Source organism: Netta rufina (genome assembly GCF_964035555.1).
Source record: "Netta rufina genome assembly, chromosome: 17".
Lineage (NCBI taxonomy): Eukaryota > Metazoa > Chordata > Aves > Anseriformes > Anatidae > Netta > Netta rufina.
This window is the reverse complement of record NC_140141.1, coordinates 14419320-14443536: the sequence shown is the minus strand read 5'-3', so window position 1 is coordinate 14443536 and position 24217 is coordinate 14419320. Positions and strand designations below refer to the sequence as shown.

The 24217-nt window shown below is 44.0% G+C and overlaps 2 protein-coding genes across 3 annotated transcripts in view; one reads left to right on the top strand and one right to left on the bottom strand.

Moving 5' to 3' along the window:
- Positions 1–4000, top strand: part of KCTD10 (potassium channel tetramerization domain containing 10) — a 9910-nt gene extending 5910 nt beyond the window's left edge. For both annotated transcript variants that reach the window (XM_084297296.1, XM_084297295.1), the window contains exon 7: positions 439–4000. In XM_084297296.1, the coding sequence (XP_084153422.1) occupies positions 439–657 (219 nt within the window). In that variant the 3' untranslated portion in view covers positions 658–4000. The remainder of the gene's footprint in view (positions 1–438) is intronic.
- MYO1H (myosin IH) lies at positions 2079–24217 on the bottom strand (the record flags this gene model as incomplete). Its single annotated transcript, XM_084297462.1, has 31 exons — positions 24065–24217; positions 23408–23523; positions 22428–22626; positions 21903–21983; positions 21284–21463; positions 20856–20954; positions 20416–20529; positions 20072–20143; positions 19330–19449; positions 18933–19000; positions 18408–18513; positions 17683–17763; positions 16813–16904; positions 15352–15446; positions 14728–14774; positions 14098–14178; positions 13515–13620; positions 13174–13291; positions 12774–12887; positions 12116–12192; positions 11433–11501; positions 10703–10787; positions 9999–10158; positions 9025–9108; positions 8457–8550; positions 7687–7742; positions 7436–7571; positions 6829–6896; positions 6342–6439; positions 5441–5540; positions 2079–2174 (listed from the first exon to the last, which is right to left on the bottom strand). The coding sequence occupies exons 1-31, from the start codon at positions 24188–24190 to the stop codon at positions 2079–2081; spliced, it is 3138 nt and encodes a 1045-aa protein (XP_084153588.1). The 5' UTR covers positions 24191–24217.

Here is a 24217-nt window from a genome sequence, read left to right as displayed (position 1 = left end):
GGGGGTTTGTTGGGGCGTGGGCTGCTGGGGTGCAGCACCTCACACGGGGCAGTTGTGGTGTTCTGTGGTGCAGGCTCAGTCCAGTTCTTGTCTTCAGACAGACCTGTGCACCTGCCCGAATTTGGTAGCCAGTCCTGTGTAAAGACAGCTCCTGGTGAGCAGCAGCATCCCTTCCTTCTTCCTTTTTCCTTCTCCCAGGAGAAATTTGACTGAATCTGCCCTGTGAGTGGGACAGATCTTAAAATAAGACTTGCTGGGTCTCGGTGGCTGAAAGCAAATAACAAAATGGAAACGTTTGTGCTAGAAAGGATTTCTACAGCTAGTGTACAACTAAGAATTTTTTAAAAACAGGGAGATATTGGGGGAAAGAACGAGATAACTTGGTGCCTGCAGCGACTGGCACTAGTTGACAGTGACCTTCTCTCTCTCGGTGGGCAGGTGGAGTTCCCAGAAGCCCGCATTTACGAGGAGACGCTGAACATCCTGCTGTACGAGTCCCAGGACGGGAGAGGACCTGACAACGCGCTCCTGGAGGCCACAGGAGGGGCAGCTGGGCGCTCCCACCACTTGGAGGAAGACGAGGAGCGGGAGCGCATCGAGCGCGTGCGAAGAATTCACATCAAGCGGCCGGACGACAGAGCCCACCTGCACCAGTGAGCGGCCCCACGGCCGCCGGCTGCACGGGGCTGCCTGGGCAGCTCCTCTTCTCTTCAACCAAGTCTGTAAATTCCGTTTTTGTAACAAACTAGATTATTTGGGGGTATTTAAATGCAGTAGTTCTAGGACAGGAATAAGAAAGGTCACCGGGCGTGCGGTAGATGTGTGAGGCCCCGTTGAGCGTCGGGAGCAATGCCCTGAATTTTTAGCACTCTCGTCTTTGCTCTTTTGTGGTTAGTGAGGAAGAAGGCTGGCTTCCTTTGGCTTTTGTAATTATCCTGCACTTTAAACCAAACCGACAGACAAACCCGACAGCAACAAAAGGTCAGTCAGCCGCCTGTCCTCCTTCCAGGCACTCCCTGGCCCTGTCTCCTCCCGGGCATTGCGGCGTGGGAGGAACGCGGCCAGCCGAGCACCGGAGCTGCTGCAGAGCTCCCTCTCCTCCAGGCCTGCGGGCGATAGGGTCGGTAGCTCGGGAGTGCCTCAGCACGGCTGCCAGCCCAAAAAGAGCCACGTGCTGAGCACCTCATGCTGGCAGTGCCTGGGGCAGAGGGAGCCCTGCGTGGTGCTGGGCTGTGGGGATCTGCCTGCAGCTCCCTGCCATGCTTGGGGCCCTCTTCTCCAACGGTTTGGTGGAGCTGCTACAGCACAGAATCGTGGGGACCCAGCCCTGCTTTGTTGTTAAAATTCCTCCAGTTGGAGGACCAGGAGCTAATTGTACCTGATGGCTTTTCCTTGGGGCTGTTGCTGCCAGTTGGAGCTTAGAACTTCTGCCTGACCCCACACCCGCACTGGGGAGCCTGTTTCCATCAAATTACGGGTCAGGGAGCTGTGCTTTCTGTCCTGCTTTCACCATGGGTTAGATTTCATCGCGGGTCCAACCATTCCACACCTGCCTCACGTAGGTTGGAGGCCAGCAGCCGTAGGTGGGTTCTGTGACTGATAGAGGAGCATTTTCTTGCACTGAGTACCACGGGGAGGAAAAGACGGTGGCCCAGAGGTGGCTGATCCTCGTTTGCCTTTATCCTGAGCATATTTCCAAGTCTCTTTGCAGAAATGGCAGCTGTGTGTGAAAGGGTGGAGCTGAAACGTAGAGAAAGCTGAATCGTCTCGCTTCCTGAGAGTAGTCCTCTATTATAAATGAGTGTCTTATCTACCTCCTAGTCTCGTGTTGCCTCGTGTGGAGTCAAGTGGCAATGTTAGTGGTAGATCGTGTGTAATCCGATAGGATTGGATGCTGAAGGATAGTGAGAAGAGCAACGGCTGTAACGGTCAATGCAGCAAATCTTGGCAGGGAGAGAAACCAGCAGCAGCGAGTCTTAAACTTCCAGGCAGGATGGCAGCCACCACAGTGCTTTGGTTTATTCCATTATTTTTGACTCTTCATCTGGAATATCAACTGGCCTCGACAGCCAGGTGTCTCACAGAGCAGCAGCTCTGTCTTTACGTGGGTATTTGCTTCTGTAACCTTCGTGCTGCAAGGAGTCCTGCTCCTGCTCAGGGCTGCTGATGGCATCCTAACACGTCAAAAACCAAAGGTGTGGTCAGCATCACCAGCGATGTCACGCTGCTGCTTTTATCTCCAGTTGCAGAGCAGCTGGCTGGGATCTAACTGCTAAGGCTGAAGCCTTTTGTTTGTGTGGGTTATGCTTCTGGAGCATCGTGTAGGACTACAAACTCATGGTTAGGCTGAAGCTGTCTTTCTAGTAACCAAAGACTTTTCTAAATTACAGCCACCGTCTGTGGCAGATGTGATTGTTGTTCCTGTCTCCTCTTATCTCTCTTCAGCTCCTGATAAGTGAGAACTCAGCAGCGCCCAGCCGTATCAGTGTAGTTCAGCAGCTTCGGCCCTGTCCTTCCTACCCTGGGCTTCTGTTTTAAGCCGTACCTGCGTGTGCTGGCAGCAGTGCACGCTGTGGGTTCGTACAGGTCCATAGTGCAGATGGTTGTGAGGCCCCGGTGCCTCTCCCTGACCTTCCTCATGAGATAAGCTGGGGAGCGTGGAAGTAAAGTCCCCGGGATCGCTCTCTGGCACCATGCACTTTGGTGTGTTGTGGGGCTGGTTGTGGGGGGCTGTAACAGGCCTACTGCCCTCGGGGGGGTCTGTGCTCTGCCCTGTTTTAAGCCATTGTCTGACTCCTGCATCCCCTCAGCCCCCTCTTTAGCTGGCTGTGGGGCCAGCAGGTGGCTCAGCACGGGGGCAGAGGAGCTTTGGGCAGTGAGGGCTGCTCAAATGCCACCCAGTCCCCTCCTGGGGTGCAGAAGCAGCTTTGGCTCCAGATGCTGAGCACCTGAGAGGTCACAGCTCTGTGATTAACCTCTCTGTAAATAGATGAGTAACTGGCTTCGGGATTTCCTCTTTCAGGCTTTGCAAACTATGTTCTTAAAAGATAGGGGATGATTTTTTTTTAATCTTTTACAGCTGTTTATTGTAGGCATTGCTTTAGTCACTCCAGGAGAGTCTGAGCAGGTTTCAGTTTTGGTCTTGGATTATGGGCAGGCTCTGCTTTAACACACTCCAAACTGAACTAATTGCCCCAGCTGTGTAATAATGTTAATAACGATGTTAATAACGAAGTATTGCTGGCACATGTTACAACAGCCTTTACCTACTGGCCACTTCTCCTTGCTTTGTTGAGACTTAATGAACAAAACCAGCTCCCACAGCCCCTTAATGCCATTGCACAAATGCTCCTAGCCCTTGAGCCTCTTACTTTAAATGGTTTTGCCACTATGGCTTTCGGGGGAAGTCAGGGTGCAGGGCAGCCACCCTGCTCACAAGCTGATGGAGTACTGCGTGGCATAAACACTGCAGCCCTGCCTGCTGGCATTCGTGCACATTACTCTTCAGCACCCAACACCAGCCCATAATACTGACAGGGTAAAGCAGGCTGAAGCCTTGCTCTTGGAGGTGATTTTAGTCCATTATAGAAATGCAGAAAAGCTTCAAAGCAGCAGCTTGTGATGCGGTTAGGGGTGGGCAGGACAGGCAAGAGGAACCCCCAGCCCCAAGCTAGCTAAGAACGCGTTTGCTCCCACCTCTTGGAACAGCTGTAGCTCCCCAAAGCAGCCACTCCTGTATTTGTACAGCCATGTTCTGGAGCCCCCCCCGCTGCAGGACATCACCTGGTCAAAGTCTCCAAGCTCCAGTCTTACCTTTGTGCAAGGGGTGGGTGGAACCTTTTAGTCTTAATGGAGTTGTTGTGTTTTGTGTTCTGTACAATCATTCCCTCCTATTTTGTACTTATACCCAAAAAAGCTTAAGATGGACTTCAGTGTATGGTTGATGTTTGCAATATGTACTTTTTTTTTTTTTAATATGACAAAATAAATTAGAAGATATTTCATATTTACATGGGAGTTGCTTTATTACTCATGTGAAGCTCAATGGCTAGCACGCTGTCCTCAGGGGCCATGGAGCTCAAAAGAACTTTTGGTAAGAACTACTACACGTCATCCTCACCTAGCTGTTCATTTCAATTCCTGGTAACCTCATGGCCAAGTCACTGCTAATCTTGCTCTAAGGACTGCAGAATTCCAAGTCAGGGCTCCTTAGGCTGCAGTTTCAGCCTAGATCAAGCCAGTTTGCCTCAACATGAGGCAGCAGAGTAAGTGCTACAACCAGATACGGCAGCTGCTGCTGCCAAATACCCACCTTGAGGGAACAGGGATGCCTCCCCCACTCACAAGAACGAGCAGAATCTCAGCTCTGATAGATACAAAGGTTCTTAACCACCAGGAGACTTTTCTTCTGAACTGAATTGCACCAAGGCAGCATGTCATCCCTCTTAAAAGGGAAGAATTTTGGTTATCTGTCACATTGCCACTCCTGGAGTCTCACTGCGCTGTGCATAGCTGCTTGCAGGGATAGGAACAACCTCCCAGCCTCACAGCAGAGTAGACAAAGCAGAGAACCGAGATACCCTGATGATGCATCAACTCAGAAGACCAGTGCCAGCCTTATTGCTACATTCAGACATAGCTCCGTATGCTGCTTGAGAGAAACAACTTCATTCATCTGCATTTTACGTTGTGATTAGTACAGTGACTTCAAGTAGAGCTTGGAGAAACCTTCCATTCTCTCTGAATCCTTCCTGACTGGTCAGAGCTCTCAGCCTTAGGCTCTACGTGGTGCAGAGATCAACATTTTACAAGGTGAATTACAACTTTTTGTTTGAACATCTCCCTGTGACAGCATGTGACAAGCATCTATGCTTCCTGGAATGTTACAGCAAGGTAATGAGTTTTGATAAAACTGAGTCGTTTTAAGCTATAAAAAGGTGCCTAACAGACACAAGCAAACTCTCAAAGCACAGCAGCCCTATGGCATCACAGATCTCAGGGGAGATGCAGGTGCTGGTCTCATCCTGCAGGCTCCTTCCCGTTCCTAGCCAAGACAGGGACCAGAAACAGGAACTGCTTCTCATCAAGACTTTGCTTGGGTTGACACCTGGGACAAGAAAAGGAAGGAATCAGTAAGTTAGGTACGAATGTTAGGTACTTGAAGTATCCTTGTTTGCCAGCTTGGGAGAACAAGTAGCAGTGAAAGTTCAAGTACAAGGCGAGTAGCTGCAACTCCCAAAGTAATTACCCTCTATTACACATCGTATGGAGGCAGACACTGACTGGGTGGTTACGTCAGGCACCTCTGCTCTGTAAAAGGAACTGAGTCCTCCTGCTGAACTTGCACAACAGGGCCCTTGCTAGGACTTAGCTGTGTTCTGCAAGGGCTGAGCATCAGAGAACGTGAGTCACACTCCCAGAGTCTTAAATGAAGCCTTACCACTGTTAGTTGTCCATTTTTGGCTTTAAAGATCTGCGACTCCTGCCCCACAGTAAACACCATTGTCCCTTCCTTCCCAGAGCCAATGCGAAAACGAAGACTGCAAATACAGACAATTACTTATTAGATGCTTTCCTCACAATAGGCTTTACTCTAAGCCCCCTTTATTTCTGTTCCCTTGGCAAATCTTGTTAGATTAGAAGATCAGAGCCCTCTAGCTTAGGTAAATTTCCTAAACAATTGCATTATAACATACAACCCAGAAGGGTTTGATAAATGGTGCATGCCTACCTAGTCTGGGCTCTTGAATTTTCCTGGTGCAATTAAGTATTAGAAGATAAGCAGATCTGACCTGGAGTAAACCATTGAACACAAAGAATCTAATTACAATTGAAATGCAAAGGCCAGAGAGAGAAGCTGGAACAGAAGTACAGGTTTCATATGCCAGTTTCAATTTAGGTATTGATTTGAGAGACAGATTGCATCCACCTGCCATTAGCTTGCTGGTGTGACTGAAAAGGTTCCTGTGCTCAGCAATCACATTTCAGGGCCTTCTGAATCTTTTAGGGAAAGGAACGTTTATCCTGAAGTGACCCACAGGCTCAGCCCAGCAGGCTTTTCTCAGTCAGAGCTGATGCTAATGAGATCTGCTGTGAGGCCACTAAACCCACAACCTCAGGCCCAGGTCACATCAGAAGATGAGTGGGTACAGCCAGATCCAACAGGCCTGCCAGTAATGCAATGAAAAGCATTTCAAGTACAGTCATCTATAAACACATTGGGGTTTTAAGCAGATGGACTGCGGGCAGTTCTCAAAGCTAAGCAGTGCAGACCCAAGCCTTCGAAGCAGAGACCTCCACAAAATAGAGCCTACACAACACTATCCGTTCAACTTTCTTACCTTCCCTGCACAACTTTAACAAGATTTTGCTTATTGGCCAGCATGCAGAATTTACTGACTACCTCAAAGATATGTTCACAGTGAAGGATCACATCTCCCTGGAAACAAAGGAGAGGCAGAGTTAGCTGGCATTACACCAGCACACGGCAGCCAGCAGTTGTACCTTCAGAGAAACTCCTTTCTAGTGCTAGAGTAGCAACTGCTGCACAGAAGTGAGCATGGAACAATTACAACAAGCATGTATCTACAAGTCTGACTGGTTAAACATCCTCTCCAGGGACTATTTAGGATTTATAGTAACCTGGACACTAAACAGAAGTGAAAGCTTTTATGGTAAAACAACAAGTGTTTAAGACATAGCTGATTACCAATCAGTAAACATCAGTAATTGTGTATCTGAGGATTTCAAAGGAAAATATTTGAAGTGTCAGCTACAAGAGTGTATTTCTAACCACACATTCACAGTAGCGACATTTCATCTTCCTACCTTCTGTTTGTTGTCCTCAGGAACATGAATGACTACAATCCCATCACTCAGGTTACTGGTAGAAATACCTTCAGAAGAAACCCAAACGTTAGAGGAAAGACAGCCAGACAGTTACACAACGTGACCATCACCATCCCATAAGGGTGCTGTTCTCACGGGCAGTGACTCCAGCACTGAATTGTTTACAGAAGGAAGTCACATTCCTGAAGAGGGGCTCTGAATCTTCTTAAGGATGAAGAAAGTACATTTCCCTACTTAGACATACTCTAGAAAAGGAGCATTGTTTCATTATGTTCCAAGTTTTTAAAATACCTTCTGAAGATCACTTTCTGCCATCCACATTTCCACCTGTAAACAAGCATTAAACGTTTGCTCCATACCCTTCCATGCTATCATGAAACCACTATAATCAGCATTCTTTCAAGGCACTTGGAGATCTTTAGTCCTGTTACAGAACAGTTCCCCTGCCTCTCCTCAAACCACTGCTTACTTCTAGTCCCCTAACTCCAAGAAAAAAAAAAATCTTTGCAAGATTCAGAAGCTTGTCTTCTCCCCACCGCAGGGTCACTGATAGGAAGGAAAGCCCCACACCAGTTGACACCATTACCTTTCAGAGTGGCGTAGTCTATTTTCTGCTTGATCTTTGCCATTTCCACCACATATGCCGAGGACTGGGTCAGAACAAGCAGCCGCTCTCGTGCTTTGAACCCGTTCCTGTCGTACTTCACCACGGGGGTTGCGTACTGAAAACAAGGAGCTGGTGTCAGCATTTGGCACTCCAGCAAGGCCCTGCTCTGGAGGCAGCTCAGCAGGCAGCACCTGCTGATGGGCTGCTGAGCTCCAGCTTTCTTCCCTTACCTTGATCTTCTCACCTTGGATGAGCTGCAGTACTTTGGGGTTTATATCATTCTCTTCTGAGGATTAAACCAGAAAGACAAACTGAGCGCACATGACAGATTGCCACTGTTCCCACCAGCAAAAGACAGAACTGCTACATTATTTATCTTAACCCCATTAATCCTTGCCTCATTGGTAAACTCTTCTAAACCAATGGTTTAGACACTACTCCTAAACCTATTCCAGTGATTTTACTGCGTGATAAGTAATTCATGCTGGGAATTGCTGGCTGACTGGGGATCTGTCCTTGGTTCAGGCTCTAACACCAAAGGACTTGTGCTGAGAAGAGTCCAGATCACTTTTCTTTCTACACAGTGCTTCAGCTGAAGATGTTTGGGAGCTTCCAATAACAGCAGCTCCAGTCCTTGGGATTTGATCCCCACAGCTGGCAATGCTGCATTACAACACCCAGCTCAGCTTCTCTACTCCACTCAGCACTGTAAGAACAGGTCCCTGTCAGTCCCAGCTTTTTATGCTTGGATTTATGGTCGTGTACCATACAGAGATGGTCCAGATACTCCCAGCAAGAGAACAAAGTCCGGCAAATTGATTGTCAGTGACCACTAAACATGACAGGGCAAGGGGATTCGAATGGTTGGGTCCAAACCCAGCAGGAGATGCTGCCTCTGTCAGGCAGGAATTTCCTCTCAGAAACTTAACTTATTTTGTCAACATTTCTCTGACCAAGGACCACAAGGCCAAGCCCTTCAGGAGGTTTGGGGTGTACTCACTCAGTCGAGTATCTGCAAAAGGCTGGTTTATGCTCTGCAGGTAGCCTTCCTTCTTCCCTCTGAAAACGGCACTTGCTACAACTTTTTGCTGTAACTGTTTTGAGAAGGAACAAAACATCCTTTACCCTCTTAGAGTTTGTCCATGGGCAACATCAGCAGTTATAAAGTATGCAGCATTACTGAACAACACCATTCTTCCACTTATGCATTATCTTCCTGGCTCATGTGGCATTTTTTCCAGAATCTTTACCTTTTTATTTTCTATAACACAGGAGTAAGCTAATAAGGGCTAAAGAGTCTTACAGATCCTTCCTTTCTTATTTATGGATCTATTCTATTTTGATGAAATGTTGTTTTAACACCATAAGATGTGCATCTTTAGAACTGCACTGTACACTGCAAGTGCCACTGAAACACTTAATTCCAGTCTCAGAAATATTTGCTCAGCAAAAGGAACAGTGGCCTGTCAGAAAGTACAGTTTGCATTTGAAAGAATTCACCAGCAAGCACGTATCACATGTTCACAGCGTGTTTCAACTTGCATGTTAGCATCCCATGTATTAGTTACCTGCACTTTCCTCTCAGCAGTGACACCTCTGCAGTATTTTCTTACTAGGTTCCTAATGCAGATTTTCTTTAGCATCTCAGATGTCTGCATTAAAACAAAAAAAAAGGAAAAAAAAGAAGTGAGGCTGTGCAGACAACAGCTCCTGCAGTCCTAAAGGCAGCTTGGATCAGGGAAGTTTGTTAATATCCAGTCACAAATCCATCTCTGCTCCCCCAGCCCACAGCCCGACCTACAGAGCTCCTTTATTACCAGAGCAAGGTCACTGCCCACGCAGCTGCTGAAGGACACAGGACACCAAGTGGCTGAGTTATTACCACAGCTACCGAAAGCAGCAAACACCAGCTGTCACCCACACACGACTGCAGTGCTGTGCAGGTAGCATGCCATTAGCGTTATTCTTTACGTTACCTTCAGCTTTAGCTTTTTATCTTCCTGTGCCCACCTGCCCTGCTGCGTACTGGCCACAGCCAGCATGGGAGTGATCTGTTCTGGGCCCAATTTTACTGATCAAAGAGGCAGTAACAAATATCAGCAGCTGTTTCTAAATGAATATTCTGCTGGAAGCAATTAGAGTTTGTCCAATTCACTCACTGTGGATAGCTGTCCTGCCAAATCCCAAGCACAGGATGAAATGCTACTTGTCTATCTGTGCTGACAGTTTTAGAATTAATCCCATGACGTTTTGTTTTTAATAGAGCTCATAAGGTCACTTTTCTGTTAGCACATCTTCCATTCTACTGCTTAAAACAAAGCTCCCTCCTTCCTCTTGGAAACCTGAGTGATGGTACCATCCCTCCCACTCCCATCCTCCCCCAGATACAAAGGATCTCAAAGTCTCTTGCAGGCGCTGCCACCGTGCAAGAACAGAGGACAAGCCAGCAGATCACTGCTCTTTTCCTACGTGAAGTGAACACACAAACGACCACAGAACAGAAGCCACCCTTATCACTCCCAAAGCCTACAGCAAATCTCACCTCTTCCAGGATAGAAGGAGGTCGGAGCCAGCTCTTGTCCAAAACATTTTTTGGAACGTGGTCTCTGAGCTTCATGAAATAGTTGTACTGCACAAGCCGCACAAATTCAATGTTCTCTGGGCAAAGAGGTTTCTTCCGATTGATGAAGCCATTTATAAATCTACAGAAAGCATCCAAACCAGAACTTACATGTTATGTTCAGAAGTCAATGGGCATGTTAGGAAAGTCATAAAAGGCACATAACGGGATAGTAGATCACTGACATTCACATGCACTATCACCCATGTTACAGTGAGAGCAAAGGATCTTAAGCTCTGTAACATGCTAAACATTAACATGTTTTTCCAAGTTCTTTTGAACAAAACAGTGCCTTGGACTTAGAAAAAAAGATAAACACCACTTCAGAAGTAGCGTTTAAGGGTGTGGAGAGGCAGGACCATGTAAGAGGTGGTGAGATACCTGAAGAGAAAGGACAGGCATGCAAAGGATTCATTTGGAGATCCTCTGTACCCCTACAAGCAGAACAACAGAAATCTCTGCAAGCTGGAAAATTCATGAAGAGAAGACAGGATTTACTGATCAAGCCTACCTGGCAACTCTACTCCTAGCAACAGTGATATGGGTATGAAGATGGTTTTGACTATCACCATGCTGTGACCCATCATCTGTAGCCCTCCCCATGACAACCACGCAGTGATAATTACTTCCTGATTATCTGAACAGCCCACGTCCTCTTCTTGGCCTCCTTCCGTGCCAGTGCTCCTCGCCAGCAGGCCTCCAGCTTGATAGCTGAAAGAATTAGCCAGTTACTTATGTCAGTGTCAGAGGTCCTATGCAATGCTATCCTGTGAATTCACAGAGCAGAAATTATAACTGTTTCTTTTTCAGCTCTTCCCATAAGCTGATCTTTACAGTAAGAAGCTGAGAACATTTTATTCTCCGTAATACCTGGCTGATCCAGCACTACCCGCACTGAAAAGCTCAACATCAAAGCAGTGTCAGACCTTGCCATCACTCAGGCTCCCACTGTACCCTGTGCACTGCATGCAGACCATCTTAGAAAGCTGGCCTTTGAGCCTCTACTATTACAAAGCAGCCTGTCCACTGTGATCAGGTTTAATCCCCTAGCAGTTAGATGAGCAATCCCTTGGCACCCAAAACCCATCCCCACATGCACAGCAGAGGGTGCTGCCGCTGCACAGCTTGGCCTGAAGAGGCCAAGAGCAGTAGGTGGTGTGAGGAGCTATACAGAACTAAAAGGGACCTCTAACTTTTCCACATAGTTATCACCTGCATCTGAACCTAACACTCACAGGCCTGTGGGGAAGCTGTGAGTGCTACCCACAGCAAAATGGATTCAAGGCTTCCCAAAGCTACAACTCCTATTGGAAAACATAGCCCTAAGAAGAGAATCCTTGATTTTAGAGCCCATACCTGCTTCTCTCTTCTTCTGGTACTCCCTCTTCCCAAGGCATCCTTTGTATTTGGCTTGTAGTCTTGAAACTATCAAAAAAAGCAGAGATATTGCTTGTATCTGCAGAATCACTGCATTTAGGAATTGAGCTCTCAATCTCAGTGATAAAACACCTTGTGCAGGATTTCCTGTGTCTGTCACACTCACTGTGCACAGTGAGTACCAAAAGACCAACAAAACAGGAACAAAAGCAGCCTGTGTAGGAAAGTGTGACTTTAGGCAGTCCCACGCATTTCAAGTGGGTACAAACAGGTAATACTGGGATCAAGGACAGGTGGCATCCCAATCCCTGGGGAAAGGGACTTAGTGCATCCAGACACTGTCCAACAGTGCCACTAGTAGGACTGAAGTGGGGAAGTAGCTCTAAAAGAGGTATATACCCAGGACTCAGGCAATATAGCTACTGACGTGTCCCCACCCTGTTAAAAGACTGAGTTTTCCTTAGAATCTTCATAACTATGCAGACCAGGGATGGTCTCAGCTCTCGTCACATTCATCTGCTAAATCAAGAATCACTGTCCGCTCAGGCTCTGCTTTTTCATCTGTCATAGAATCATAAAGGTTGGAAAAGATCTCCAAGATCATCTGGTCCAACCATCGAACTATATGATAGACTATATGATAAAGGGAACTGCAGCCATACCCAAGAGGTGCTTTCTGATTTCAAATGCATCTTCAGTAGCAAACAAGGTCTTTGGGAAACGAATGAATATTTTGGTTCTGAAAAAGAGACCAGGAAAAGGAGACAGTTTGTTCATTGTGAGCCATCATTTCAGCTGCCCTAATCAGGCTCAGACCTCCAACTAGCTGTAGTACTGACAAGTTAATCTCTTTCCTCATTTGTCTAGCTGGCACATCCTGAAAAAGGCAGGCAGGTTGCCTCAGGCTGCTCAAGCAAGCAAGAAGGCCTGGAGCTGAACCAAGGCAGCTCATCCCTCATAACCCAGAGATGGAGGGAACTAGGCTAGATTCAAGATTCCATGGAAATACAAAGAGGAAAATAAAGTGGAAATTTATACATCTGGGCTTCTTATTTATCCCCTTGCCCTGTGTATTATATGCTTTTGGGGTAAGTTTACTTGTTTTAAAGTCACTAATCAGTAGCCCTCAGGTTTGCAGATCCAGGTAGGTCATACGGTAAGCAAGAGCCAAGCTTAAGGGATCTGTTCACACTACCATGTCTTGTGGCTGTCTGGAAGGATAATGTGGTGACTTGTAGTCACAGACAGAATAGACAATCAGAAATGGCAAGCACCATGCAGCTGACCAGCCCAGATGACAGCTAGAGAAAGAAAGTTTACCTCCCTAACTTGTATTCCTCAGGCTTATAACCGAGATGCTTGATGAGCCTCTCCACACCCTCAGCTGCTGGCCCATGCCAGTGTGGCCAGGTAGCTGGACACAAGGATTTATACCTGAAAGATTAGCAAGACATCAACATAAATTAAATAACATTCGAGGAATTTCTCCCTGAACAACCACCACCAGTTTCTACTCCTCACTCAAGGCAGAAGATGCTGAAGCTGATCAAAATGGATATAGGCAAAAAACACCTCTAAAAGGTTACATTTAATGCATAGTAAAAAACCCTGACACCTCTGCATCTCAGAACTGGGACGTGACATTTAAACAATCCTTGCTCTAAAGCCCTTATGGGAGGGCAGATTGTACCTGGCTAAAGGGAAGAACAGCTCCTCTTACCTTTGCAAGAAGAGTTCATACTTCCGCCGATACGCAAAGCCAGCTCGTCTCACCCGCAAGTGCTCCATCAGTCCCAGGTATTTCACCTGATGTCGGATCAGGAAATCATCAAACTTCCCTGTGGTATGAACAGATATATTCTGGTAAATACTATCCGTGAAAGCTCACTCACACATTCATCTACTGGGACAGATACAGAAAAATTAAATTCACAACTACCTAAGGTGACATCTTAGCTGCTATCTTAGCTAAGAAATATGTGCATGTTGTACCTAGCGATACCTAAAGCCTCCCCCTCTTTATTCCATTACCTCAGCAGTGTGCTCAGCTTAATGCCTTACCAGGCTCCTTGTTCTCATTTGGTTTAATACAGCGGACATAAGAAGGCTCCTTGGACATCAAGATTTCTATTAGACTCATCAGACTGTTTTTGAACTGGGTTGCAACCTAAGATGACATTGAAAAAAGCTTGTTTAGCTTTGCAACTCAAGCACTGCAGTCAATGAAATCAACTTATTCACCGCACTCCTCTTAAAACTAAGTAAAAGGCTGACACATGCATTAGTACCACAAAGCTTTAGAAGCATAGTTAATCATCAGTTAACTGGACAGAGTGCTTAGCTGGAATATTTGAATCCCTGCCATACATCTGGACACGCAAGGTAGCTCTTCAGAAACTGAAGGCTGCTAGATGCTGTGCACAGAGCTCATTTTAGAATGATGCATTAATAACAACATTAAGGTCTGTCACATTGTTTACTGCTGTTTCAGCAACATCTCTGTTGAACTACCAGGAAGTTACCAGGAATATAACATCAGAAAGAAAAAAAAAAAAAAATCAGGACTAAGGTCAAGAACAGCAGTTAAATCAAGACTTGGGAAGTTCAGTTTATATTCAAAGGTAAGACTAGACATTGAACTCACAGTCTCTGGCCTCCTCCTGTTGTCTAGTTCTGACAGTAAAAAGCAGTCTCTAATGATTCCATTTTTAGAGTTGCACAGCACCTGAAACAGGATAAATGAGAAACTGTTATAGTTAGCATGAATGCTCTAATTATGATGCTTTTAAGCTTGAGCAGCACAGCTGTAAGGGTATTTAACAGAGAACTTCAAGCAACAGTCTCTAGTGCTAAAAGTCAAAGCAGAAGTGACCCCTGCCAGTTATCTGACTTGCTTCACATGTACAGCATCATGGCTAGAAGTTATGTATCGATTGGAAGGACAGCATGTTCTGCATTAAAGACCAATCTACAAGGTTTATGGCCTGACTTTCCAAGTTCAAGTCCTCTTAAGTCACCAGGTCACCTGTGGGTCCAGCACAAAGTTGCTATATCTGTCTTGCACATATATTCATTAAGAGCCTTTCAGTTGATTTTGATTTCACCTGAGGATAACCCTGCTCTATCTAGACAGGCTTCATGTAAGTGCCTGAAGAACACTGAGGAGGAACACATGTTCCTGTTTGCTACAGAGATTAAATATACCTTCTGCAGAACATATCTGTTTCAAGCAAGACATCATACAAGAACAGCATGCCTTTTTCCCCACTCTTACCTCTTTCAGGTTTCTATATAGGAGATCATTGTTCTTTTCCAGAAATCCTGAAGAGAAAAAGAAGGTTTAATTCTGTTTGAAGGCTATGCTAAAGTTTCAAGAGCTTAGGAAAAGACCTGATTTTTCTGGGAGGCAAGAACTCAGTATACCAGCAGTCCTGGTACCCTCCCCACAGCCACCTTGTGTCTCAGTGGGTCTGCTTAGAATATGATGGTGAGCATTATTTGTTAAGCCACTGGAATAGTGCTATTTCCTGCTGTTACCACTACCAAACACTAGTTCAACAGATGCTTTCTGAATCTGACTCCAGTCAGCAGCAGCCTGTTGCCCAAGGAGCACAGGCCAACACATTTGAGTTTATCCTTCCACAACTCAGTGCAGGTAAGTATCACTTCCATGAAAACCACCTCTGCAGTGCTAAGATTCTGTAGCAGAAGAACACAAACTCATTTTTATTTTCCTTCTGAAAATTTACATGCTGGGAATTCACGCTAGATTTGTGCTTAGGATTTCCCAGTAACAGTACTTTCAGATATTTTGTAATTCATTTTCAGGTGGAGTTATTATCTACCGTATTGACTTAAATACTCAAGTAACTTCTGGTCTGGCATTTTGTTCACTCACCAACAGCACAGTACGTGACTTCTCCTGCATAATGAAGGAGACGGAAATCCACCCAATCGATTGATTTTCGTGTTTTCTGATCTGCAAGCTTGCGACTACAGGGAGAAAAAAAAAAAAAAAAACCACCAAGAGAAAAAGCGGCAAACAGATTTCCTCAGCTTGTAGAAAGTGACCTGCACAAAAACCATCTGTATGACTGCTGGAAGTCTATTAAATATCTGTTCCTATCAACATGGCTCTGATTATACAGTTATGGCCCATAATCAAAAGATTATCTGTTCATTCTTAACAGCTAATAGCAGAAGCCAGTGCCGGAAAATGGGAGTCATCTACCACACTCTACTGAAAATACCTGCAACCCATCCATTGCCACTTGGCAATGATCACCCTTTCTGGATGGTATTAAGATTTCCTCTTATAACATTTATTTAAATATATTCTCATTGCCTACATGCTAAAAAGATCACCCGCTTCCTCAGTCTCAAGCTGAAACCAAAGGGGAAGGATTGTTAGAGGTATTTTACCCTAGAAGAAGAACACAAATACAAAGGAGGAATCAGTTTTTGAGAACAGAAGAAAAATTTTAGTAAGCAAGGGCTGGAAAAAAAAAAGAGCAACTTAATAATTTAAGTTTCAGCTTTGTAAGCAGGCACTAACAGCACCGAATTGTGTGTCACAATAGCACATTAGTACATCAAAGTTTCCTTCCAAGAACATTACCAAGTACAGATTCTGTTTAAGTAGCTCTAGCACTTCTATTTAAAGCTTTTAATCAGACAGAGCAGTATTAAGGCACATTGTGGTGACAAGGAAGTTGGCTACAAATTTTCCACTTAGCTGTAATGATCAGAGATCTAGAAACAGTGACAATTCAGCAGCATGACTCTGAATTGATGACTAGTGAAAACCTTTCAGTAGGCTTCTGTTAGAATCTGCCAGAACAGCCTACTGTGCACGTGTTAATCAGCCAGCAAAATCAGATCTACAAACATTACAAATTGAGTACTAACTAAAATGCCACTCATTTGGGAGATTGTAACAGGGGCACGTTTCTTTTCTCTTCAAACCCTAAGACCACACACAAAGATGACCTCCTCCAAAAGCATTTATGTACACCTCATAGGCTGGGGTCCTGTGCTCCTCCTCTTCACAATACCTTCAGCTTTCCCTGAAGTCAGCTTGGGACAAACTAATTTAATATCCACAAGATTGGTCTTCTTTTTTTTTTTTTTTTTTTTTTTAATTATTATTGTTATTTTTTAATGCAGTACACCCAAACATGGAATGAAGCAAGATTCAAAGATTATACCCTACCAGGTAGGGCATTACAGTGGGAGACAATGGACAGGCTGCTTGATCTTCTCCAGCACAAAGCAAAACTATTCCCTCCCCAGTACTCTGTTATGGGTGAGAGATGGAAAGAGTTCCCTTTGTGGTAAGATACAAAGCATAAATGCATACGTCACAAAGTGGGCATGATCTCCTACTTTCTCTTCCAGCTTTTCCAAGAAGCTCAAATCAGTTGCTTCACCAGGTCGTAAGCACTCTTCATCCTGAAGCAGCAGGCAACAGATCAATTGTTAATTCCACCTCAAGCTTGGCTATATGAGTCCACAGGAAGGTTACTAGATTTCTTACTAATTAGTGTTTGCATTCAAAAAAGTATCATCATCATAGAAACTTGTGTGCTCAAGTCTCTTCCATGTGGAGCTGCACAATTAATTGAAATGAAAAAGGTTTCTTGGTATTGCAAAATACAATCCTCATGAAAAACTCCAGGGAGAGTTCCCTTCAGCCTCTCCTGTTTCTCCTGCCATCCCTATGAAGGCACAAAGGGTGGCTCCTTCAGATCAGCAGTTTAGGAGCAGTAACAACAGAAGGGAAAGTAAACAAGAGCAAGACCAGGAGCTCAGGAGGAGGAAGGCAGTTCACATTCTTCCTTCCTGCCTGAACCCTTCTGAAACATCAGGCATCAAGGCTAGCAAGTCACATAAGCACACAGATGGGATGAATTGTCCTTCACTTTTACAAGAGTCTGGATAGCTGGCTTCAGGTAGGAGAAAGAGAGAGAGAGAGATCTAGGTCTCTTATCCTGCTGAGAAAGTTGCTGTGGAAGCAGCATAGTTCTTTTAAAATCCACACTTTTTTAACAAGCAGATATTCTACCCTAGTCTTCAGGGTCTTTGAATACAAAATCTGGCTATTCGTTAGGTTCTGAATAATGCAGAACCATCACATAATTAGAAAAAAAAAAAAAAAAAGTTATTATGAACCATTACAATAGAGCACAGGCAGGCACGATAATTTAAGTAGCACAAACTCTGTTCTCACCAGAATGGAGATTATTCCTTTATGCTTCTGCTCAACCAAGTCACAGATGATCTTATTGTTAAAATATGGAATTGGTTCCCACTGGAAATAAAAGGAGAAAAAATAAAAGGTTTATAGGGAGGGAAGTCTTTTCCCAGCAATTTTTAAGTTCTTTAGGGCCAGGCTCTGATCCCACTGAAGATCAGTATAGAAAATTAGAACCAAGCCCAGCAATCCATTCCCCCTACATCACAGTCTTCCTGTTCTCAGCAGCCTAGACAATCCTCTCTTATCTACATTAGTGCGCTCCCTCTTTCAATGTCTCGCACTGTGGAGTTCATTTCTACAATGATATCGTGCCTACTAACCTTCTGAGTTTTGGGGACTGTCCTACTCCTTTCATAGATGATGCAAATTAAGTCTAGGCTGAATTACACTGCAAAAATGGTTACAGAATGGGATCCATGGCTATCCTACACATCTCACATGACAAATGCATAGATGAACTGTCCAGATTTGTGAATCTTCTCCTGGGTGAAAGAATGACAGGTATACACTGAAGCAGAATACATTTAGGAGAAGTATTTAAAATGAGTATATAAATATACAAAAAGGATAGTTTTCCATGTGGGCAGAAGGAAACACAGCAATTAAAGAAAGCAAGATGCCTTCTTCATTGATGATCAAAAGCGTTCTGTGTACCGGCTGTTCAAAGGAATAAGAGGGGTAGGGGAATAATAAATTACCTCTATCCCTTCCAGTTCATACTCCTCCTGCTCTGCTTTCAAGGTCATCTCAATCAACAGCTGCTGGAGTTTCTCATTGCAGTAATTAATGCAGAACTGCTCAAAGCTTCAGAATTGTTAAGTGAGAATTAGTTTTTAATTATTTCATGAATACAATCTTATTTCTCACACCATGACCTACTATTTCCCAGTCAAACAGTCTGAAGTGATTAGGAAAAACAGAACTTTATTTCACTGCAGAAAGCTAGTTTTTAACATGCTTGTAGTTTTTAAAGCCTTAAATCTTCCACCTAAAATAAATAAATACTGCATATATTCTTTTTACAGTGTTATACCAATGGCTTAAATCAGGGCAAGCAGACTTAGCTAAAGCTTTCACTATGGGGATCAGCTAATCCAGAGCATTTGCAGACACCTGTAGCGTGTTTTTGCTGGGACAAAACTTTGCTCAAAAAGCCCTTTAGCACTCAGCACATGCTCCTGCCACTAGGACAAATTACCCCAGGTCCTAGGAACTGTTGTTACCTGTTTGTGTCCAGCACTTCAAAACCATAGATATCCAGAAGGCCAATAACTGTTTTCCGAGTTGAATCCTGTGAAAGACACCATTTGCAACTGTTGTTTAGCTGATGCTTCCTCCTTGCATGATTTCATGTTCTTTTTTCCATGTAAATTTTAAACTTTCACTTTCAGAGCTTCATGTCACACACCAATGGAGTGGCCACAACAAAGCAGGTAGTTAAGTGCTAGAACTATTTAACATACCACCTTCCACACTTCACTAAACAGTTTTCCAGCTTAAAACTGTGGGATGCCTCTACATTAATTACAAAGTGCCCAAGATATTTGGCAATGAGCGCTGTAGGGCCCCACTGGAAGAACTGTACTCAGTGTCTAGGTGGACACTAGACAAGTTACTAACCTTGTTGGCTAGAGAGCCATTAATTTTGTTGACTAGCCAAGTGAAAGTCCGTCCATAAATTGCCTTCGCAACTGCATCCCGAGCATAGAATGCCAGATCCACATTCAATGGGCTTAGGACCTAAAAATAAAGGTTTGCCAGATACAATAAATAACACAATAATACAATAACAAGAGCAAACTTCTGCAAAACCAGTTCACACTTCTGGCTTGGAGAACCATCAGTTGTTGTAAGCTGAACACTGAGCTGCAGTATATCCGAACTGTGACTACTTAGATCTTTATTTACTATTAAAATTATTTAAATTATTTCAGTCTGGTACATCTCCACATGCCAGCAGGACTGTGATACTACATTTCAGAGAGTATTAAATATAGAAATATGAGGAAGAGTATTTTGATTTTTTTTTTTGGTTTTAATTTATTAAACTTTGTACAAAATGCTCAAAGAACACTTTATATCAGAGCTTTATTTTATTTATGCAGTCTGGTTTCCCAAGAAGCACTTCAGGGACAAAACAAAAGGAAATCGGCTCACATACATGCAGCTTGTATGTCTGTTCCTAACTTATTAGTAGTTACTACTTCATTCAGCAGTAAAATTCATAAATAAATGAATATATATATAAATATATATATATTCCTAATGTTAAAGTCTCAGGCTAGAACAGAAAGGAAACATGGGTGAGAAGGACAGCCAACATTATCTGTTTTTACTGTAACACTGCTGAGGTACTCCGTACCTCTTCGGATCGGGCTTCGATCTTCCGATGGGTGAGGGCTTCTTGCAGAATGGACAAGTGGACGCCTAGCAGCTGTAGAGGAATAAATACTGCTCTCAGTGTGGCCAACAGGAGACTGCTGAAACCACATTGTGTGATTGATATGTCATTCTCCCCCCTTCAAGTGTTCACACACTGTGCTGGGGGAAAAAAAGGTCTTTTATAGCATTTATAGCAAGACCTGGGTATTTATATAGTTATCTGTCTGCTTTGGGGAACAGACACAAAGAGAGAAAGAAACAGCACGGTTAAGTCTTTCTTCATACCACTTGTAATACTAGCACTACCTGGGAAGTGAAAGATACCTTTGAGATCCATTTGATCTGAGTGCCATTGCGAATGATGGCATGCCCGTTGCTATCTTCTTCAAACTGAATGTTCCCCAGGTGCAGGACACTAGCAACAATTCCAAAGAGATGCTAATACAGAGAAATACACCATTAGAAAACAGGTTGCCACAGCGTCATGAATGGTACTAATTTTCTCTGCACATGCTCATAAACAGAGTATGGCTAGGCTGAAGGAGGTGAGTCAGACAATCTGTTTCAGATATCACACTGTACCAAGCAATAATGTTCCCTACTCACCCAGTCCACCCTCCTCCACCTCACCCCTTGAAAAAGATGTCCTGTTCCATCCTTAACACATCTCCCAAGCAGGACTGCCTCCATCACTTTCAAAAGGAACACCGCACTGCTTACATCGGATTCACTTTACTGTGCTCATTCCCTTTTAATTTCCTTACCTCTAAATCTTTCTCAGTAAAGTCAATGATAGAAAAAGCTTTGCGGACTATTTTCCAGTCATTCTTGTCATTAATAGAAAACACTTTGGCACAGCGACCCTACACATTAAGAGAAAGATGAATTAGTAAAATTTGTTGGTAAAGCAATTTTATCATCAACAATAAACACAGCCTGGCCACAGTATTTTCATTTCCACTTTTCTTCAGCTTGTATAGATGCAGTCTGCACCCTGAGGCCATCACAGCCAGAACAGTTCCTGCTACAAAAGCAGATGTTTGCAAACAATTTGCCTCTGAGTTTCATCCTAATGTGACACACAGGGAGATGTTCTCAGTGGTTTGCAGAGCACCATCTTGGTAAGTGAAGAAAGCTGCATTTGGAGACCCCTACAATTCCAGAAGTGGGAGAGACAGAAATTCTCACTGACCTGTATAAGATAAGCATATTTCTGGGGGTTGCGCTCCAGTCCAAGCCAACAGAGAAGATCCTTGTCTCCACCCTCTAATAACTGGTAGAAAATATGGAAATTCCTCTCTCCGTGGTTTTGATGGACAACTCGGGATTTCTCAATCAGGTAACTGAGGATGTGCCCTCCTACCGGAGCTCCCTAGCAAAACAAAGCAGTCAGATCAACACCAGAAGCTAAGTAACATCACAGAGATGGCTGTTTATCCACGTGTAGGAGGAAGAAGCAGCATCAGGAGATGCATGTTACTGCTGTTACTTACCTGTTTTTTCTGTTTAAGAGTTAGTATCCAACAGAAGTACAAGCTGTATTTAAAGAGTTTTCTGTCTTTCTAGTGCAACTTATGCTTCCCAATATATATATTAAGTTCCCACTGAGTACCAGCAGCATTGCCAGTAATGTAGGAAGCTTTCAGGATATATAACTAGTCGCCTTACTTACAAAATGCAAGACCTGTAAAAATAAGGTCAGAAATCTGCAGTGCTAGTAAGCCTTAATAAATCCTCTGCTGCCTGGTAAGTGTCCAAGAGCTTCACTGATACAGCTTGCTTTAATAGCAGTCCATTAAGTTTGTTCTCACCTTAAAATCAAATTGGATATCCATGTATTTCCCAAATCTACTTGAGTTGTCATTACGCAGAGTTTTTGCATTTCCAAAAGCCTACGGATAAATAGATAAATCGAGTCACTTCTCATCTTATCGAGAACCTGACACTCAAAATAGGACAGAGTTCCAGTTACAAAGGTTTGCTGCATCAGCTGAGGCTCACTACAGAATCTAGAGGGATTAAAGAAACATGAACTAATGTATTCCATAGCTTTAATTGGAACTCAGCTAAAGAAATTATGTCTCTTTCTAGTGGAACCTGTAACTGAAGCCACAAGGAACTCTTGTATGGTGTACAGTTTCTTCATACTCCCAGTTTCAGCTATTCTCCAGTATTAAACCAAGTTTAAAATTTCTAAATATTAAATGAAATTAAATCCTAACCATTTTCTCAGCTCCAAAGAGGCCATTCCTGGATGCAAGTGTCTAGACAGGCATGAAAGTCTTGTGGAGTGAGGCCATCAACAACTCTTTTCGTTATGCCCATTTAGTTTTTACCTCCAGAACAGGATTGGACAGTAGCAGACGATCACGGACGATCTGCAGCTGCTCTGTAGTTGGACAGGTTACTGCATAGTATTGCAAGATCTTCTTGGAAGCCTCTGTCTTTCCAGCTCCACTCTCCCCAGAGATGAGGATGAAATGGTTGTTGTATTCACTGCACATCACCCGGTAGGCATTGTCAGCTATGGCATATCTGAACAAGGATCACAAGAAGTACCCAGAGATGAAGCATCCATCAGAAAGGTGTGTACTCCTCAGTTAACATCATGGGCATTGGATGTGATGGGAAAGCAGAGCTCAAAACAAGAGTCTACAACCTAGAATCTCACAGTGAAAACAGTCTCTGAGGGACAGAAAAGGCTTGTTCTTCTTCCACTGTTGCTGTAGGATTTAAACAGGCTACATGTATTTACACTGAATGTAGTTTACAGGCAGTGAAGACTCTCTCTTCTAAAGCAGAGTTTTGATTCCAGTAGAGGGAAAATCCCAACTTCTGCTTATAGAGACAGATACAAAAATAACCAGTAGTAGAGGCTTCATTGCATATGCTAATAAGCAAAGAAAGAGGAAAAACAAAAACAAAACCCAACCAACTCAAATCACCTGACAACTTCCAAACACCAACAAAATTCTGGCTGAGAATTCTGAATTTCAGATTTCCTCCCCCTCCTGGCAAGCCCAAGGAGAGGCCGTACATGAGCATTACGCTAGTCTTGAAGGCACACACAGGACTATCTCAGTCCCTTGTCTCCTACAGTTCCCCCCAATCACTTCTGCAGTCTTTCTGTTCCCCTTTTATTCTCAGTCAGCTAAAAGACAGAAACAAATTCAACCTTACCTACTGAAAGATAAGAATATCAGCATCCACCAGACCTAGCAACATCTGGATAGATTTATCCTTGTTGCTAGTACACAGCATCACAGGGGAAATCCAACTTATTAATATAAGCTGAAGTTTTAAGGGTCCTACTTACAGATGTGGTGGCAGTTCAAAGAAGTTCACCCCTCGATAAAGCTGCATCTGTGTCACTGTGTAGATATCCAGCTCTTTGTAAGGGTTGACAGACACAAGAAGAGTACCAATATATGTCTGCAGGGAGAAAGACCATACACAGGTAGGAAATCTGTACCAGCACTAGAATGACAGCTCCTGAAAGAAGAGTCAAGTACAGCAGGACTTTATGTAAAAACAACTGAAAAGGATGGCACAGAATGGGAAAAAAAAAAGCACAACCACCTCCCTTCTCCCCCCCACAAAAAAACAAACAAACAAACAAACAGAAAACCCTCATCTACTGGCTTTACCATTTCCAAACCTCGAAGCCAACACTAAACTTCCAAAGCCTACCCCACTGATGGTGGAGTTCAATAATAAAAACAAGCTTAGAGCCTTACATTATCACTCTGCTGGGTACTACCAACACCTAACAAGGTTTGTTGTCTCTCTGCTCAATGAAACCAAAGCTGGAAGAGTGTGCTCAGTGTTCTCTGCATTGATAGTTCTTCCTGCCCCTGCAGCATCAGCTTACATCCTATCTAGGTGGGCTATACACACGCACACACCCCACTTCAACCTACTACAGGCTGCATGAATCCACATGACCAACACTCGCACTAGACCACGTACTTACATAGATGAGGTTCTCTTGGTACCGCTTGCGAAGATTGTTCAGGAAGGAGGTCTCACTGGTGTGGGAGTCCAGAAGCACAAAGTCCTGCACCCCAACTCTGTCCCTGGCTATCAAAGCCCCTTCCATGTTTGCATCAGTATTATCTTCCACCTC